At 41.5% G+C, this 20634-nt stretch overlaps 1 protein-coding gene across 2 annotated transcripts in view; it reads left to right on the top strand.

Moving 5' to 3' along the window:
* Nucleotides 1-3153: 3153 nt before the first annotated feature.
* The window catches only part of LOC121386313 (calpain-9-like), a 79833-nt gene continuing 62352 nt past the window's right edge, over nt 3154-20634 (top strand). The window contains exons 1-2 of one of the 2 annotated variants that reach the window (XM_041517177.1): nt 3154-3639; nt 13440-13670. In XM_041517177.1, coding sequence (XP_041373111.1) covers nt 13506-13670 — 165 coding nt within the window. In that variant the 5' untranslated portion in view covers nt 3154-3639; nt 13440-13505. The remainder of the gene's footprint in view (nt 3640-13439; nt 13671-20634) is intronic. The other variant, XM_041517174.1, reaches the window with a different exon arrangement.

The following is a 20634-nucleotide window of genomic DNA, read 5'->3' as shown; positions in this document are numbered from 1 at the left end:
CTACGCCACACTGTCTATACTTAAACCCGTTGTCTCTAGCCCAGTGGTAATGTGCTCACCCGGTGACCCGCCCACGCTACGCCACACTGTCTATAACTAAACCCGTTGTCTTTAGCCCAGTGGTAATGTGCTCACCCGGTGACAGTGGCGTAGCGTGGGCGGGACACCGGGTGAGCACATTACCACTGCGCTAGAGACAACGGGTTTAAGTATAGACAGTGGCGTAGCGTGGGCGGGTCACCGGGTGAGCACATTACCACTGCGCTAGAGACAACGGGTTTAAGTATAGACAGTGGCGTAGCGTGGGCGGGTTACCGAGTGAGCACATTACCACTGGGCTAGAGACAACGAGTTTAAGTATAGACAGTGTGCGGGTCACCGGGTGAGCACATTACCACTGGGCTAGAGACAACGAGTTTAGTTACAGACAGTGGCGTAGCGTGGGCGGGTCACCGTGTGAGCACATTACCACTGGGCTAGAGACAACGTGTTTAGTTATAGACAGTGTGGCGTAGCGTGGGAGGGTCACCGGGTGAGCACATTACCACTGGGCTAGAGACAACGGGTTTAGTTATAGACAGTGTGGCGTAGCGTGGGAGGGTCACCGGGTGAGCACATTACCACTGGGCTAGAGACAACGGGTTTAGTTATAGACAGTGTGGCGTAGCGTGGGCGGGTCACCGGGTGAGCACATTACCACTGGGCATAGAGACAACGGGTTTAGTTATAGACAGTGTGGCGTAGCGTGGGCGGGTCACCGGGTGACCGCATTACCACTGGGCTAGAGACAACGGGTTTAGTTATAGACAGTGGCGTAGCGTGGGCGGGTCACCGGGTGAGCACATTACCTCTGGGCTAGAGACAACGGATTTAGTTATAGACAGTGTGGCGTAGCGTGGGCGGGTCACCGGGTGACCGCATTACCACTGGGCTAGAGACAACGGGTTTAGTTATACACAGTGGCGTAGCGTGGGCGGGTCACCGGATGAGCACATTACCACTGGGCTAGAGACAACGGGTTTAAGTATAGACAGTGTGGCGTAGCGTGGGCGGGGCCACCGGGTGAGCACATTACCACTGGGCTAGAGACAACGGGTTTAAGTATAGACAGTGTGGCGTAGCGTGGACGGGACACCGGGTGAGCACATTACCACTGCGCTAGAGACAACGGGTTTAAGTATAGACAGTGGCGTAGCGTGGGCGGGTCACCGGGTGAGCACATTACCACTGCGCTAGAGACAACGGGTTTAAGTATAGACAGTGGCGTAGCGTGGGCGGGTTACCGAGTGAGCACATTACCACTGGGCTAGAGACAACGAGTTTAAGTATAGACAGTGTGCGGGTCACCGGGTGAGCACATTACCACTGGGCTAGAGACAACGGGTTTAGTTATAGACAGTGGCGTAGCGTGGGCGGGTCACCGGGTGAGCACATTACCACTGGGTTAGAGACAACGGGTTTAGTTACTGACAGTGGCGTAGCGTGGGCGGGTCACCGGGTGAGCACATTACCACTGGGTTAGAGACAACGGGTTTAGTTACTGACAGTGGCGTAGCGTGGGCGGGTCACCGGGTGAGCACATTACCACTGGGCTAGAGACAACGGGTTTAGTTATAGACAGTGGCGTAGCGTGGGCGGGTCACCGGGTGAGCACCTTACCACTGGGCTAGAGACAACGGGTTTAGTTATAGACAGTGGCGTAGCGTGGGCGGGTCACCGAGTGAGCACATTACCACTGGGCTAGAGACAACGAGTTTAAGTATAGACAGTGTGCGGGTCACCGGGTGAGCACATTACCACTGGGCTAGAGACAACGGGTTTAGTTATAGACAGTGGCGTAGCGTGGGCGGGTCACCGGGTGAGCACATTACCACTGGGTTAGAGACAACGGGTTTAGTTACTGACAGTGGCGTAGCGTGGGCGGGTCACCGGGTGAGCACATTACCACTGGGCTAGAGACAACGGGTTTAGTTATAGACAGTGGCGTAGCGTGGGCGGGTCACCGGGTGAGCACATTACCACTGGGCTAGAGACAACGGGTTTAGTTATAGACAGTGGCGTAGCGTGGGCGGGTCACCGGGTGAGCACATTACCACTGGGTTAGAGACAACGGGTTTAAGTATAGACAGTGTGGCGTAGCGTGGGCGGGGCCACCGGGGAGGTTGCCCTGGGCGCAAAAATCTGGACTGATGGAAGGGTCTCGGGGAGTGCTAACGGTTCACTGGTTAGGGGGCGCACTACTTGCCTTGCCCCGAGCGCTGGCAACCCACGCTACGCCACTGAGTATAGAAGTTGAAAGCGAGAATGGAAAGAGGCATGGACACGTAACCATATGTCCGACGCCATATGCCCGTAAATAAAATGTGTTGAGTGCGTCATTAAATAAAGCATTTCCTTCTTTCCTTCACACACACACACACACACACACACACACACACACACACCTGAAGTTAATACAGTACCCTAGTCGATAATCAAATTGATATATAGCTGTTCCCAGCCCCTACCCTACGTAGCTATATAGCTGTTCCCAGCCCCTACCCTACGTAGCTATATAGCTGTTCCCAGCCCCTACCCTACGTAGCTATATAGCTGTTCCCAGCCCCTACTCTACGTAGCTATATAGCTGTTCCCAACCCCTACCCTACGTAGCTATATAGATGTTCCCAGCCCCTACCCTACGTAGCTATATAGATGTTCCCAGCCCTACCCTACGTAGCTATATAGATGTTCCCAGCCCCTACCCTACGTAGCTGTCTATGAGGCCTTTACAGAATTCATTCATTTCGTTTCAACTTATTTTCGTGCTTGCATCTAATTTAGGTTCAAGCACGCTGTCCTGGGCATACACCTCAGCTATCTGGGTTGTCTGTCCAGGACAGTTGTTTGGTTGTCGGTGGTTAGTGGTTAGTGGGAGAGAAGAGGGTGTAGTGGTCTTACACCTATCCATTGAGTCGTTACAGCTCGCTCTGGGTGGGAGCCGGTACCGGGCTGCGAACACTGTACCTACCAGCCTTATCTCTGGTGGGCTAACCACGACACCACCGAGGCCGGTTTAATGAATGCAATCTGTTTTACTTTCCTGGTCTCAAGGTCATTTATTTCTAAACATTTTAAAACTGCCATCATTCAGTCTAGCCTGGCAAACGGTTGGAGTGGCGAGTTAACGGCGCGTAACGATATTGCAAGTCAAGATTGATCTGCTTATACACAACTGGGTTGAGGTAACCCGTAGAGTTTTGCCTGTAGCGTCGGGTTTCACTCACTTCCCAGGATATCGATCTCTGACAGGCGGTTCACTTTTCTCTTCGTTTCGGTTTGTTTTGTTTTTATATATATATATCCGGAAGGACTGTTTTACCTGCGGATCTGTTATGAATGTAAGTGTCACACGTGTACGTCAAAAGTCACGTGTTATTCGCATTAAGGTAGGATTGTGATCGTGTTTGTGCATTAAAAAGTGACACTCTTCAACATCCAACGATTCGCCACACGTGCTGTCGATCTTGTTAGTTCGGGATATATACCTGGCGGTGTGGATTCTTTCTGTAACAACCAACTGTTTATTTGTGTCACATACCTGTCGCAGATTTGTCCGGTGATCCAGTTGACCTTTGACCTCTGACCTCGTAGCAGCAGGTGAGAAAGGGAATGGGTTGGCATACCGTTGTCGCTGGTACATTAAGTAGGCCAGTAAACACCCACGTTGGAGTATTCCGTAGGCTATATGTGTTATCGCCCACATTAATTTCCTAATTCAGTGCATTGTGTTTTAATTTTATGTTGATGCTGTATGTCCATTTGTGGTTCAAGCACGCTGTATCCGGTGTACATATATCAGCTATCTTGACTGTCTGAGTTTAATGGGTAGGTGGAATCAGAGGTCAGTGCAATGACCTTTCATATTGTCGCACTAAATCGTTAAAACTCAGTGTAGGATCCGTTACCAAAGCCGTTGGGGGGGGGGGGGGGGGGGGGGGGGTTGGAGCAAGGTACGTTGTTCCCCAACTTTGAAAAAACAAGTGGGCGGGACGCAGCGCTTGCTTGATGCGCGGTCAGTTTGGGATCGATCCCCGTCGGTGGGCCTCAAGATTAACGTTGCCTGCATGTCGAAGTGCAAGCACAAGTCAACTAGTATTTGTACTTCGACTTGCAGTCAACGTTAAGCTCGATGAACTACGCTATTTGGGCTATTTCTCCATCCATCCAGTGCAGCACGACTGGTATATCAAAGGCTGTGGTGTGTGCTATCCTGTTTGAGGGATGGTAACATAAAAAAGATCCTTTGCTAATAACTGACAAGTGTGGGTATCCCCTCCCTCCCATATGGGTTGCGTCCGCCCCCCCAGTGTAAAATCCTGTCTACGTCAGTGCAGCACGCGTGCACGTTAATTGCAAAACCACGCGAGGTATTGAATAACAGCTGTGTTTGCATTTTGCACCACATAGATAAAGTTGTTAATAAGACGAGGATGCGAGAATGAAACTTTATACCGACAGCATGGCAAGGAAGCCGACACGCGCGAGTACGTACTTCGTACACCCCTGTCGAAATTAGCAACACTTGCAAGCTGTTTTAGAAAATTAGGCCATTATAAATTAAAGTTAAAAGATGGTTTTGTTTAACGACACCACTTGATCGCAATGATTTATTGACAGGGTTGGAAAATCATGGAAAGTACATTTTTTAAAATCACGCTGGGAAGAACTATATATTTCATTTCAACTTATTTTCATGCTTATATCCAGTTAAGGTTCAAGCACGCTTTCCTGGGCACACACCTCAGCTATCTGGGTTGTCTGTTCAGGACAGTGGGTTAGTTGTTAGTTGGTTAGTGGTTAGTGAGAGAGAAGAGGGTATAGTGGTCTTACACCTACCCATTGAGCCCTTAAGAACTCGCTCTGGGTTGGAGCCGGTACTGGGCTGCAAACCCTGTACCTAACAGCCTGTAGTCCGATGGCTTAACCACTGCGCCACCGAGTAGGTCGGTAGAAAGAACGAGTGTTGTTGAAAAATGGTTTTAAAAAAAGGTTCTGGAAAAGGAAACCTTTTGAAGCATATGAACCCTGATTAATCATCGGCTGTTGGATGTGAAACATTTGGTTCTTTGACATATTTATAGTCTTAGAGAGGAAACCCGCAACAGTTTTCCATTATTAACAGGGCCGTATTTATGGGGGGATTTGGGAGTTCGTCCGAACCCTCCCGCAAAAGCTGAGGTCCATTTTTTCTTCTTTTTACTTATTTTGTTAATATTTCACAAATACTTGATTGTAACTTTTGCAACTCTTCCAAAAAACTATATTTCCTTGTCCCTTGTGGTAAAGTGGTAAAGGTTTCGCTTGATGCGCGGTCGGTCTGGGATCGATTCCCGTCGGTGGACCCATTGGGCTATTTCTAGTTCCAGCCAGTGCTCCACAACTGGTGTAACAAAGGTCGTGGTATGTACTACCTTGTCTGTGGGGTGGTGCAGATAAAAGATACCTTTTCGATTAGCAGCAAGGGATCTTTTATATGCACTACCCCATAGACAGGATAGCACATACCACGGCCTTTGATGCACCTGTCGTGGTGCACTGGCTGGAGCGAGAAATAGCCCAATGGGCGCACTGACGAGGATCGATCCCAAATCGACCGCGCATCAAGCGAGCGCTTTACCCCTGGGCTACGTCTCGCGCCTGCACATTATATGAAAGTACCATATGCAGTATTATTATCATCATTACTATATATGTGATGTAACCATTTTATTATCATCATTACTATATGTGATGTAACCATTTTATTATCATCATTACTATATATGTGATGTAACCATTTTATTATCATCATTATAATATATGTGATGTAACCATTTTATTATCATCATTACTATATATGTGATGTAACCATTTTATTATCATCATTACTATATATGTGATGTAACCATTTTATTATCATCATTATAATATATGTGATGTAACCATTTTATTATCATCATTACTATATATGTGATGTAACCATTTTATTATCATCATTACTATATATGTGATGTAACCATTTTATTATCATCATTACTATATATGATGTAACCATTTTATTATCATCATTACTATATATGTGATGTAACCATTTTATTATCATCATTATAATATATGTGATGTAACCATTTTATTATCATCATTACTATATGTGATGTAACCATTTTATTATCATCATTACTATATATGTGATGTAACCATTTTATTATCATCATTATAATATATGTGATGTAACCATTTTATTATCATCATTATAATATATGTGATGTAACCATTTTATTATCATCATTACTATATATGTGATGTAACCATTTTATTATCATCATTACAATATATGTGATGTAACCATTTTATTATCATCATTACTATATATGTGATGTAACCATTTTATTATCATCATTACTATATATGTGATGTAACCATTTTATTATCATCATTACAATATATGTGATGTAACCATTTTATTATCATCATTACAATATATGTGATGTAACCATTTTACGTTCTTATTGTGTTGTCCAATGCCATTTTGTATGATTCATATACATGACATAAATGTTTTGAATTCAAGTGAATTGAATATTGGTGAACATTATAACTGACATGCTTAAGAAGTTTGAACTGCATTATGGCGGAAACCTATTACAGTGGCTATCACGTTTTGTAGTTGTAATTAACACTTTGTTTTGTAAGTATTTAATGGGAATCTTTTTTATTTTATTTATAACCGATATGTTTCAAAATAATCAGTTAGAACACAAACTGTAAGCATTTAAAAATTATAATAATTATCAAGTAATTAAAATTATAATAATTATCAAGTAATTAAAATTATAATAATTATCAAGTAATTAAAATTATAATTTAAAACCATAGCTGATTTTGTGTTTCAAATGTTGTACCTGAGTGATATCATGTTTTATATTTATAAACAGTGTTGTAACGGTTCAAGTTCAAATCAGGGCTCGAAATTATGAATTTGTCTCCCACGGCAATTTTTAAAAGAATTGCCATCGGTGAAACAGCCCACCGACAGCAATTTTGAGCCAGCCTATGGCAATTTTTTTTTTTTTAAAGTGACTTTTGCAGAAAATAAACACGACTAAAAGGTTATTTTTCTGTATGTAGACATATTTCAAATGTTAAAATGTTAAATATTGGCAGATTATGTACACCAGGTGTGTATATTTTGTCGTTGTCGAGGAGTTTTACCGACGACACAAAAGTGCCATCGGTAATGCACTCTACCTACGGCAATTTATATCTCAGCGACGGCAATTGCCGAAAGTGTCGTCGTTAAGTTCGAGTCCTGAAGTTCGTTATAGCCCGTACTCTGTGCCGTTGGAAGGCTAGACGGACCGTTAGACTCGCTCTCTTACAACCGTCCAAATGTTCGTCTAGCTCTCGACCGGCAGAGTACTCCGGGCTTACGTTCGTTATAGCCCGTACTCTGTGCCGTTGGAAGGCTAGACGGACCGTTACACTCGCTCTCTTACAACCGTCCAAATGTTCGTCTAGCTCTCGACCGGCAGAGTACTCCGGGCTTACGTTCGTTATAGCCCGTACTCTGTGCCGTTGGAAGGCTAGACGGACCGTTAGACTCGCTCTCTTACAACCGTCCAAATGTTCGTCTAGCTCTCGACCGGCAGAGTACTCCGGGCTTACGTTCGTTATAGCCCGTACTCTGTGCCGTTGGAAGGCTAGACGGACCGTTAGACTCGCTCTCTTACAACCGTCCAAATGTTCGTCTAGCTCTCGACCGGCAGAGTACTCCGGGCTTACGTTCGTTATAGCCCGTACTCTGTGCCGTTGGAAGGCTAACGGACCGTTAGACGCTCTCTTACAACCGTCCAAATGTTCCGCTCTCGACCGGCAGAGTACTCCGGGCTTACGTTCGTTATAGCCCGTACTCTGTGCCGTTGGAAGGCTAGACGGACCGTTAGACTCGCTCTCTTACAACCGTCCAAATGTTCGTCTAGCTCTCGACCGGCAGAGTACTACGGGCTTACGTTCGTTATAGCCCGTACTCTGTGCCGTTGGAAGGCTAGACGGACCGTTAGACTCGCTCTCTTACAACCGTCCAAATGTTCGTCTAGCTCTCGACCGGCAGAGCTCTAGCAGAGTACCGGGCTTACGTTCGTTATAGCCCGTACTCTGTGCCGTTGGAAGGCTAGACGGACCGTTAGACTCGCTCTCTTACAACCGTCCAAATGTTCGTCTAGCTCTCGACCGGCAGAGTACTACGGGCTTACGTTCGTTATAGCCCGTACTCTGTGCCGTTGGAAGGCTAGACGGACCGGACCGTTAGACTCGCTCTCTTACAACCGTCCAAATGTTCGTCTAGCTCTCGACCGGCAGAGTACTCTGGGCTTACGTTCGTTATAGCCCGTACTCTGTGCCGTTGGAAGGCTAGACGGACCGTTAGACTCGCTCTCTTACAACCGTCCAAATGTTCGTCTAGCTCTCGACCGGCAGAGTACTCCGGGCTTACGTTCGTTATAGCCCGTACTCTGTGCCGTTGGAAGGCTAGACGGACCGTTAGACTCGCTCTCTTACAACCGTCCAAATGTTCGTCTAGCTCTCGACCGGCAGAGTACTCCGGGCTTACGTTCGTTATAGCCCGTACTCTGTGCCGTTGGAAGGCTAGACGGACCGTTAGACTCGCTCTCTTACAACCGTCCAAATGTTCGTCTAGCTCTCGACCGGCAGAGTACTACGGGCTTACGTTCGTTATAGCCCGTACTCTGTGCCGTTGGAAGGCTAGACGGACCGTTAGACTCGCTCTCTTACAACCGTCCAAATGTTCGTCTAGCTCTCGACCGGCAGAGTACTCCGGGCTTACGTTCGTTATAGCCCGTACTCTGTGCCGTTGGAAGGCTAGACGGACCGTTAGACTCGCTCTCTTACAACCGTCCAAATGTTCGTCTAGCTCTCGACCGGCAGAGTACTCCGGGCTTACGTTCGTTATAGCCCGTACTCTGTGCCGTTGGAAGGCTAGACGGACCGTTAGACTCGCTCTCTTACAACCGTCCAAATGTTCGTCTAGCTCTCGACCGGCAGAGTACTACGGGCTTACGTTCGTTATAGCCCGTACTCTGTGCCGTTGGAAGGCTAGACGGACCGTTAGACTCGCTCTCTTACAACCGTCCAAATGTTCGTCTAGCTCTCGACCGGCAGAGTACTCCGGGCTTACGTTCGTTATAGCCCGTACTCTGTGCCGTTGGAAGGCTAGACGGACCGTTAGACTCGCTCTCTTACAACCGTCCAAATGTTCGTCTAGCTCTCGACCGGCAGAGTACTCCGGGCTTACGTTCGTTATAGCCCGTACTCTGTGCCGTTGGAAGGCTAGACGGACCGTTAGACTCGCTCTCTTACAACCGTCCAAATGTTCGTCTAGCTCTCGACCGGCAGAGTACTCCGGGCTTGCGTTCGTTATAGCCCGTACTCTGTGCCGTTGGAAGGCTAGACGGACCGTAAGACTCGCTCTCTTACAACCGTCCAAATGTTCGTCTAGCTCTCGACCGGCAGAGTACTACGGGCTTACGTTCGTTGTAGCCCGTACTCTGTGCCGTTGGAAGGCTAGACGGACCGTTAGACTCGCTCTCTTACAACCGTCCAAATGTTCGTCTAGCTCTCGACCGGCAGAGTACTCCGGGCTTGCGTTCGTTATAGCCCGTACTCTGTGCCGTTGGAAGGCTAGACGGACCGTTAGACTCGCTCTCTTACAACCGTCCAAATGTTCGTCTAGCTCTCGACCGGCAGAGTACTACGGGCTTACGTTCGTTATAGCCCGTACTCTGTGCCGTTGGAAGGCTAGACGGACCGTTAGACTCGCTCTCTTACAACCGTCCAAATGTTCGTCTAGCTCTCGACCGGCAGAGTACTCCGGGCTTAAGTTCGTTACACTAGTCGCCTTTCCTTAAAGCCGCCACACGATACGACTGCGACAAGACAAACCTTACGATTTCATCGGTTGCGATGCAGATGGCTTAACCCGTACGCGGCGCTTGTACACTGAGAATAGTACATCTGAAGGTCGGTTATGTAGGTCATATGGAAATTAAGTTTTTATTGCCAGTGTCCCACTAAAACATTCAACTTTGAACCGCCGATTCCCGGGAATCTTTTTATGCTTGTGTTTTGTGTTCATAAAAAAGGTACTTGATCGCTTTTCAATGAATCGCCGCAGGCCAGGAGCTTTACCGAATGGCAGTTATCTGCTGCTAGATAAAAACGTTTACTGCACTTGGCTAAAGGAATTTTTTTTTTTTTTTAATTTGTGATTATTTTGGAGAAAAATAAAATTATTTTAAAATTGTTGTTGGCAGGCTAACAGTTGCAGCAAGGGAACATTTTGCTTACGGTCAAAACTTTTCAATATTGAAGTAACACATTTTTAAAGAAGGAAATGTTTTATTTAACGACGCGGTCAACACATTTTATTTACGGTTATATGGCGTCGGATCACATTTTTAAAGGGACATTCCTGAGTTTGCTGCATTGTAAGATGTTTTCGACTATTTCTACGATTAAACTTCCATATTAAATATATTTTCTTGTTTACAATATCAGTGTCTGTGTATTCAATGTGTTTCTGATCGTCTTAATATTTGTAAGAAGCCCAAACTGCATTTTGTCTTCAAATAATTTTGTACGTACGAAAAAAATACATTTTAGGAAATAAAATGAAATTTGACCTAGTACAAATATTAGAACGGTCAGAAACACGTTTAATATATAGTCACTAATACATTATGCATAAACATATATTTGATATGTAATTACAATCGTTAAAAATCTCTGTTAGTCGATACCATCTTAAAAATTGCAACAAACTCAGGAATGTTATTTTAACGATTGTAATTACATATCAAATATATTTGTCTGCATAAAATATAATTGGCTGTATATTAAACGTGTTTCTTTTTGTTCTAATATTTGTACTAGGTTAAATTTCATTTTATTTCATTTTTTCTTTTTCTTTCAAACGTACAAAATTATTTGAAGACAAAATCCATTTAGGGCTTCTTACAAATATTAAGCGAACCAGAAACACGTTGAATATATAGACACTAATATTCTATGTTAGCACACTATGTGGTCCTTAACCATATGTCCGACGCCATATAACCGTAAAATAAAATGTGTTGAGTGCGTCGTTAAATACTTCCTTCCTTCCTTCCTTCCTTCCTTCCTTCCTTAATTCGCGACCTCCTATTTCTAGTATATGATGGTGGAAATGGTTTTACTAATATTGTTTTACATCTCGTCATTCGATATTTGGTTTTGAGTGCAGAGGGTAAACAGATCTTGATTGTGGCCCAGTCGTGAGTCGGACAGACTCTGAAACTGACGCTGTTTCTGGAACTAATTATAATATAGAACGCTGACAGCCGCTAGATTTGATTTGTTACTCATCGGCTATTTAGTCTTAGAGATATAGTCTTAGAGAGTAAAACCGCTACAGTTTTCTATTAATTTACTAGAGTAGTAGCAAGGGATATTTTGTATGTCTAGGGTCAATCTCCGTCGGTGGCCCCATTGGGCTATTTCTCGCCCCAGCCAGTGCTCCACAACTGGTGTAACAAAGGCCGTGGTATGTACTATCCTGTCTGTGGGATGGTACATATAAAAGATCCATTGCTGCTAATCGAAATGAGTAGCCCATGAAGTGGCGACAGCGGGTTTCCTCTCTCAATATCTGTGCGGTCCTTAACCATATGTCTGACGCCATATGACCGTAAATAAGATGTGTTGAGTGCGTCGTTAAATAAAACAGTTCCTTCCTTCCTTCTTTTATATGAACCATCCCACAGACAGGATAGCATGGTTTTATATGAACCATCCCACAGACAGGATAGCATGGTTTTAAAAGTCTCCTTTTTAAATTACCCCCCCCCCCCCGCCCAAATGTGTTAGATCCGCCCTTGTAAAAAGTGTATTAAAGTTTCTTTTGTTTAACGACACCACTAGAGCACATTGCTATATTATTAATCATAGGCTATTTGATGTCAAACATTTAGCAATTTTTGACGTATAGTCTTAGAAAGGAAACCCGTTACATTTTTCTATTAGTAGCAAGGGATTTTTTATATGCACGCCATCCCACAGACGTGATAGCACACGCCTCGGCCTTTGATATATCAGTCGTGGTGCGCTGACTGGAACAAGAAATAGCCCAATGGGCCCACCACCGACGGGGATCGATCTCAGACCGATCGCGCATCAAGTGAGAGCTTTATCACCGGGCTACGCCCCGCCCCAACTGTGACAGTCAGTGTGATCTAGTCATGGGTTGAACAGATTCCGGTTTAAAATGCTTGTTCTCCCCACAAATCTTAGATCCACCCGTCTAAAATGTGCTGGTGCCTCTAAAATAACTGTCAAAAAAGAAGTTTGTTTTGTTTAACACGACACCACTAGAACACATTGATATATTAATCATTGGCTATTGGATGTCAAACACATGGTCATTTTGACACAGTCATAGAGAGTAAACCCGCTACATTTTTTCCATTAGTAGCAAGGGATCTTTTATATGCACCATCCCATAGACATGATAGCACATACCACGGCCTTTGATATACCACTTGTGGTGCACTGGCTGGAACGAGAAATAGCCCAATGGGCCCACCGACGGGGATCGATCTCAGACCGACCGCGCATCAAGCGAGCGCTTTACCACTGGGCTACGTCCCGCCCCTATTCTGACACGTGTTCATCAGAGGAAACCCGCTACATTTTTCCTAATTCAGGAAGGGATCTTTTACATGCACTTTCCCACAGACAGGACAGCACATACCACAACTTTATCCAGTTGTGGTGCACTGGTTGGAACGAGAGAACCCCCCCCCCCCCCCCCCCAATCAGTTGAATGTTTCTGTGATCCTGTCGAGCGAATACAAGCCCCCCGAGCGAACACTCAGTAGCGACTGAGATAAAAAAAATCTGTCCACCTTAACAGTAATTCATTTATAGACTATACATGTATTTGAAAACCTTTCTGTCTGTTTCAGTTTTTCACTAAACGCTATAAATGACGTAGTTTTAAGGTCTGAATTCTGGTGCGGATCCAGGACATATTTTTGTGACGAACCCACTCGTGAAAAGGACAACCCAGTAAAAATGTAAAATAGAAAAGAAAAAAATTAAAAAGAAAGAAACAAAAGGCACTTGAATATATCTAAATGGCCTAACACTAAAACTATCACACACCCTAACATATTTAAAGTTTGTAATGACCTGGGCCCCGTTCCACGAAGCGATCTTAGCGCTACGATCACCTTAAATGCATAGAGTAGTTATGCACTTAAGGTGATCTTAGTGCTAAGATTGCTTCGTGGAACGGGGCCTTGGTTGTTGGGTTTGGACCCGGTGAAAATAAGGAGAAATCATCATGTATTTTAATATATTCACAGGTTTCAGCAGCATCGTGGTGTAGGATCCACTAATGAACCACACTGAAAAGTAGCATTCACGGAATTATGTCCGGTTTCGTTCGTACTAAGGACTTCGACCAACTTCGGGACGACCTCGTGAGAGCTCGGTCTCTCTTCGTTGACCCCGAGTTCCCTCCGGACGTAAAAAGTTTGTACTACAATGGACGTATCCCCTCCAGGATAGGACGGATCGTGTGGAAACGACCCAGGGTAAGTCTAGCAAAGAATACCTTTAAGATAAAATACAGCTCTGACGTACGTTTTCTTCATAACGGTGTTGAAAAGACATGCTAGTGTTTGGTAGACAACATGTGATGGAATCACTTCAATTCCATCCTCAACTTATCTTGAAGTTTTTACGAGATACTGATTTTGTATTTGAAAATTTAACATACTTACCAACATACTTACCTGTGATACTTATACTTTAACACACTTACCTGTGATATATACTTATACTTTAATATACTTACCTGTGATACTTATACTTTAATATACTTACCTGTGATACTTATACTTTAACATACTTACCTGTGATACTTATACTTTAATATACTTACCTGTGATACTTGTACTTTAATATACTTACCTGTGATACTTGTACTTTAATATACTTACCTGTGATACTTGTACTTTAATATACTTACCTGTGATACTTGTACTTTAATACACTTACCTGTGATACTTGTACTTTAATATACTTACCTGTGATACTTGTACTTTAATACACTTACCTGTGATACTTGTACTTTAATATACTTACCTGTGATACTTGTACTTTAATACACTTACCTGTGATACTTATACTTTAATATACTTACCTGTGATACTTATACTTTAATATACTTACCTGTGATACTTATACTCTAATATACTTACCTGTGATACTTATACTTTAACATATTTACCTGTGATACTTTTACTTTAACATACTCACCTGTGATACTTATACTTTAACATACTTACCTGTGATACTTTTACTTTAACATACTCACCTGTGATACTTATACTTTAATATACTTACCTGTGATACTTATACTTTAACATACTTACCTGTGATACTTTTACTTTAATACACTTACCTGTGATACTTATACTTTAACATACTCACCTGTGATACTTATACTTTAACATACTCACCTGTGATACTTATACTTTAACATACTCACCTGTGATACTTTTACTTTAACACACTTACCTGTGATACTTATACTTTAACATACTTACCTGTGATACTTGTACTTTAACATACTTACCTGTGATACTTATACTTTAACATACTTACCTGTGATACTTATACTTTAACATACTCACCTGTGATACTTATACTTTAACACACTTACCTGTGATACTTATACTTTAACACACTTACCTGTGATACTTATACTTTAACATACTTACCTGTGATACTTATACTTTAACACACTTACCTGTGATACTTATACTTTAACATACTTACCTGTGATACTTTTACTTTAACATACTCACCTGTGATACTTATACTTTAACATACTTACCTGTGATACTTATACTTTAACATACTTACCTGTGATACGTATACTTTAACATACTTACCTGTGATACTTATACTTTAATATACTTACCTGTGATATATACTTATACTTTAACATACTCACCTGTGATACTTATACTTTAACACACTTACCTGTGATATATACTTATACTTTAACACACTTACCTGTGATATATACTTATACTTTAACACACTTACCTGTGATACTTATACTTTAATACACTTACCTGTGATATATACTTATACTTTAACACACTTACCTGTGATACTTATACTTTAACACACTTACCTGTGATACTTATACTTTGACACACTTACCTGTGATATTTATACTTTAACAGACTTACCTGTGATACTTATACTTTAATACACTTACCTGTGATATATACTTATACTTTAACACACTTACCTGTGATACTTATACTTTAACACACTTACCTGTGATACTTATACTTTAACATACTTACCTGTGATACTTATACTTTAATATACTTACCTGTGATATATACTTATACTTTAACATACTCACCTGTGATACTTATACTTTAACACACTTACCTGTGATATATACTTATACTTTAACACACTTACCTGTGATATATACTTATACTTTAACACACTTACCTGTGATACTTATACTTTAATACACTTACCTGTGATATATACTTATACTTTAACACACTTACCTGTGATACTTATACTTTAACACACTTACCTGTGATACTTATACTAACACACTTACCTGTGATACACTTACCTGTGATATATACTTATACTTTAACACACTTACCTGTGATACTTATACTTTACTACACACTTTACCTGTGATACTTATACTTTAACACACTTACCTGTGATACTTATACTTTAACACACTTACCTGTGATATATACTTTAATACACTTACCTGTGATATATACTTATACTTTAATACACTTACCTGTGATATATACTTATACTTTAATACACTTACCTGTGATATTTATACTTTAACACACTTACCTGTGATACTTATACTTTAACACACTTACCTGTGATACTTATACTTTAACACACTTACCTGTGATACTTATACTTTAACACACTTACCTGTGATATTTATACTTTAACACACTTACCTGTGATATTTATACTTTAATACACTTACCTGTGATATTTATACTTTAATACACTTACCTGTGATACTTATACTTTAACACACTTACCTGTGATACTTATACTTTAATACACTTACCTGTGATATTTATACTTTAATACACTTACCTGTGATACTTATACTTTAACACACTTACCTGTGATACTTATACTTTAACACACTTACCTGTGATATATACTTTAATACACTTACCTGTGATATATACTTATACTTTAATACACTTACCTGTGATATATACTTATACTTTAATACACTTACCTGTGATACTTATACTTTAACACACTTACCTGTGATATATACTTATACTTTAATACACTTACCTGTGATATATACTTATACTTTAACACACTTACCTGTGATATATACTTATACTTTAACATACTTACCTGTGATACTTATACTTTAATACACTTACCTGTGATACTTATACTTTAACACACTTACCTGTGATATATACTTATACTTTAATACACTTACCTGTGATACTTATACTTTAATACACTTACCTGTGATATATACTTATACTTTAATACACTTACCTGTGATACTTATACTTTAATACACTTACCTGTGATACTTATACTTTAACACACTTACCTGTGATATATACTTATACTTTAATACATTTACCTGTGATACTTATACTTTAATACACTTACCTGTGATATATACTTATACTTTAATACACTTACCTGTGATACTTATACTTTAACACACTTACCTGTGATACTTATACTTTAACACACTTACCTGTGATACTTATACTTTAACACACTTACCTGTGATACTTGTACTTTAATACACTTACCTGTGATACTTATACTTTAACATACTTACCTGTGATACTTATACTTTAACATACTTACCTGTGATACTTATACTTTAACACACTTACCTGTGATACTTATACTTTAACACACTTACCTGTGATACTTATACTTTAACACACTTACCTGTGATACTTATACTTTAACCCGCTATATTTCCTATTAACAGCAAGAGATCTGTTATATACACTTTTACACAGACAGGAAAGCACATACCACGGTCTTTCACCAAGATGGGCGTCTTAGCTCAGAACAGGGGAGATAAAAAAACAGGTAGCGTGTCACTCGTCAGGGTCCAACAAACTCACACGGTAGCTGTATTTTTTCATTGCTTTGTCATTCTTTGTTATACCACGATCATAACAGACCAAAACTTTACATTCCCAGTCTGGAGCTCCACGCGGTAAGACGTGTTTGTTTCGCTTGTGCACACTGCACGTGCTTTCGTGTGCTCGACTTGGGGGTCCTTCATTTCGTTGTTTTTTTCAGCGAAATGAAGTTTTCTACTGGGATGTATGCGGCCATTGGAACTGATTGAACGCTGGAACGCTTCTCGTTTCGACAGCCTGCACCACCAGGTTGGATTCTTTTTTAGCGAGATTTCTTGCCTCCACGTCATGTCTCCGTCTGACTGTCGACTTGTTTTTTTCGTGACTTGTATGACGGCCATTCTGCAGAACGCCACGGTTGTTCGCGTTTAGTCTCTACATGTCCGAGCCTGTCCTAGCAGCACTGGAAGATTGACCGCCCCACTCTAAGAAGAAATAGGAAGCGGGGTCTGCCCCTACTACTCTTTTTCTAGACTTTACCTTGCTTTACCAATTCGTATCCTCCGGAGTCGGGCCCGTTCGCACCACTATACCAACCCATGACGACTGGACTTATACCCTAGTCTCGTTCAGACGGATCCGGCTTCTCAAGATCTGTATTTCAGCACAGCACTACACCTTCAACGTCTATCGACTGTCAATCTAAGGGTTTTCTTGACGGGATGCAACCCATCTCGTCCCTTTAAGCTGTGCACCCAAACGACCTTAACAAGGCCACTCGCGTGGACATGTCGATCGGACTTTAAACTTTTAGATCTGCGTTCAAAATTTCATGTCGAAATTACTTTTTTTTTTTTAATATTATTAAATAGTCCGATCCTCTCTTCTTTCTCTTATTTAATTTTGGACTGTCCTTCTAAAATGCTCCAAATTATATAAATATTCGGCCGAGCATTCAATTCTTTTTTATTTTTGGCTTGTAACCTTTTTCTTGTTTTTATTTATTCTATTAACTTTTTTACTAATTGCTATTTTCAAAATTCTGCCCATTTTCACCCCCCCCCCCCCCTCCATCCCGAGTCAGGCCACCGATCTTATCGGAGGTCGGACTCGGGATGGGCGTGTTCGAAACCCTAGTGGTATATGGGCACGTTAAACTAGTTATCATCATCATCATCACCAAAACCTTATCGGCTCTGTACATGACGTTCCTATACAGCACGGTTCTGCACAGGACGGTCTATAGTATACACTGCAGTGAACGGTTACCAGTCGTTACCAGTTGACGTTTGTCTACACGTGTACTGAGATATGGGGAGGGGGGAGAAGTCAGTAAAGTAGTAATAATAAAGAAAATATATGTATATTGTGGATAATAGTATTAAAAAATATATATAGTGATGACGGCTCTGTACAGGACGTTCCTACACAGGGCGGTTTAGTATTTTATATACTTAGATATGGTGTAAAAAAAACATTAACAGCAAAGGGAATAAATATATATTTTGTATATGAAGAAAATATATGTATATTTTGGTAATACTCGAAAAAGTATATATATATATATAACGTGTACGTGTGTGAGTATTAAAAATATATATAGTTATGACGGCTCTGTACAGGACGTCCCTACACAGCACGGCTATGCACAGGACGGTCTATAGTATACGCTGCAGTGAACGATTACCAGTTGTTGTTTGTCTACACGTGTACTGAGATATGAGGGGGGAAGTCAGTAATAATAAAGAAAATATATGTATATTGTGAATAATAATCAATAAAATATATATGTGCATATGTATCGTCAACGTCCCTAACTACGTTATGCTTCAAATTCCGTTCACTTTGTTTTCTCGTGCCCGGTTCGCGCAATGAACATCCGATTTATGAGGTTTCTCTTCACAGTTAAGGAACATTTTCATAAACAATAAAGTTCAGAAAAGTAAGTATCTAAATACAAAACTTTACAAACCACTAAAACCATTACTTTAACTAAGTCGTTTTTGTTTATTCCTTAAAATTACCGATATCGGATCCACATGACTCGTAGAAATTGACTTAAAATGGAGAACGACGAATTAACTTTCGGTGCGTGTCACTTGACCTCACACGTGCCAGATCAACAAGGCCAAAAAATTAAATGTTTATGATTTTTAGGACCCCTGTTGTTAGAATTTGTTTTCAATTATTATATTTGATCTGCAAAAGGTATATACATTTTTGTGCCTCTATTGTAGTGAATAGTATTCATAATACATTCATAACAGTGGTAAATAATTTTGAGTATATAAATTTTGTTAATTTAGAATCAATTCATTAAAAAAACATTATATTTTACAAACTATGCGCAGGTATGGACGTAATGCCTATCAGTATTGACATCAAGCGTGAGCGATGTGTAAACGCGGACCGGACCAGAACGCTTGACAAATTGAATTTTTCCTTAAAAAAAAAAAAAAGAATAAATTAAGTATTCGGCAACTGTGCATAATTAAGAAACAATATTTGTGCATGTAGTTGTCTTAAAAATGAAAAATGGTGAACTACACATGCGCATTACGATACTTTTTGCAAACGCATGCGCCTGAACGCACTTAGAAACGTCGCACGTTTTCCTATTTACTGTAGTATGTTTCACCTTTGTTTACTAGAATGGATTTGTTTTACATCCAAATTGTTGATTTTTTTACGTTAAATGATTAAAATCTATTTTGTTTCACGTATCGTAGCTGAAAAATGTGGAATAATATTTCCGTAAATATCGTATTCCGTGTTTTTGTAGTATTAACATATATATATATATATATATACTCTTCAAAAAAAGAAACGCAAAAGGGTACAAATGGGTTATAACTCCGATTTTATGTTTCCTACCGGTTCATGCTTTGTGAATATAAGGTCACTGCATGTCCCAAACACATTCCCACGGTTACATTCGATAAAACGCAGCTACTGTACAATAAAGTTCCAAAATGTGAATATTCGCAAAAACGCAGCCACGTGCAAACCATGTCACCACTGCACGTGCGTTGTCTGCACGTGCAACATGAACACCGACAGTATAAAAGTGCAGGGTGTTCGCTTGCCTGGCCTCTGTATCTGGCCGACAGTTGACAATCCAGGACATGCCACGTCTCAGTGAACCGCAGAAAAACAATGCCATCGGCCGACTAGACGCAGGCGAATCCAGAACGGCCGTTGCCAGGGCATTCCATGTGTCCCCAAGCACCATCTCCAGACTGTGGGACCGTTACCAGCAACATGGATCAACACGTGACCTCCCTAGATCCGGTCGACCACGGGTCACTACCCCCGGGCAGGACCGCTACATCCGGGTACGCCACCTTCGGGAACGATTGACTACTGCCACCTCCACAGCCGCAGCAAT

This window comes from Gigantopelta aegis, chromosome 12, assembly GCF_016097555.1.
Source record: "Gigantopelta aegis isolate Gae_Host chromosome 12, Gae_host_genome, whole genome shotgun sequence".
In the NCBI taxonomy this organism is placed as follows: Eukaryota; Metazoa; Mollusca; class Gastropoda; order Neomphalida; family Peltospiridae; genus Gigantopelta; species Gigantopelta aegis.
The sequence above is the reverse complement of the archived record's forward strand: the minus strand, read 5'-3'. Positions and strand labels throughout refer to the sequence as shown.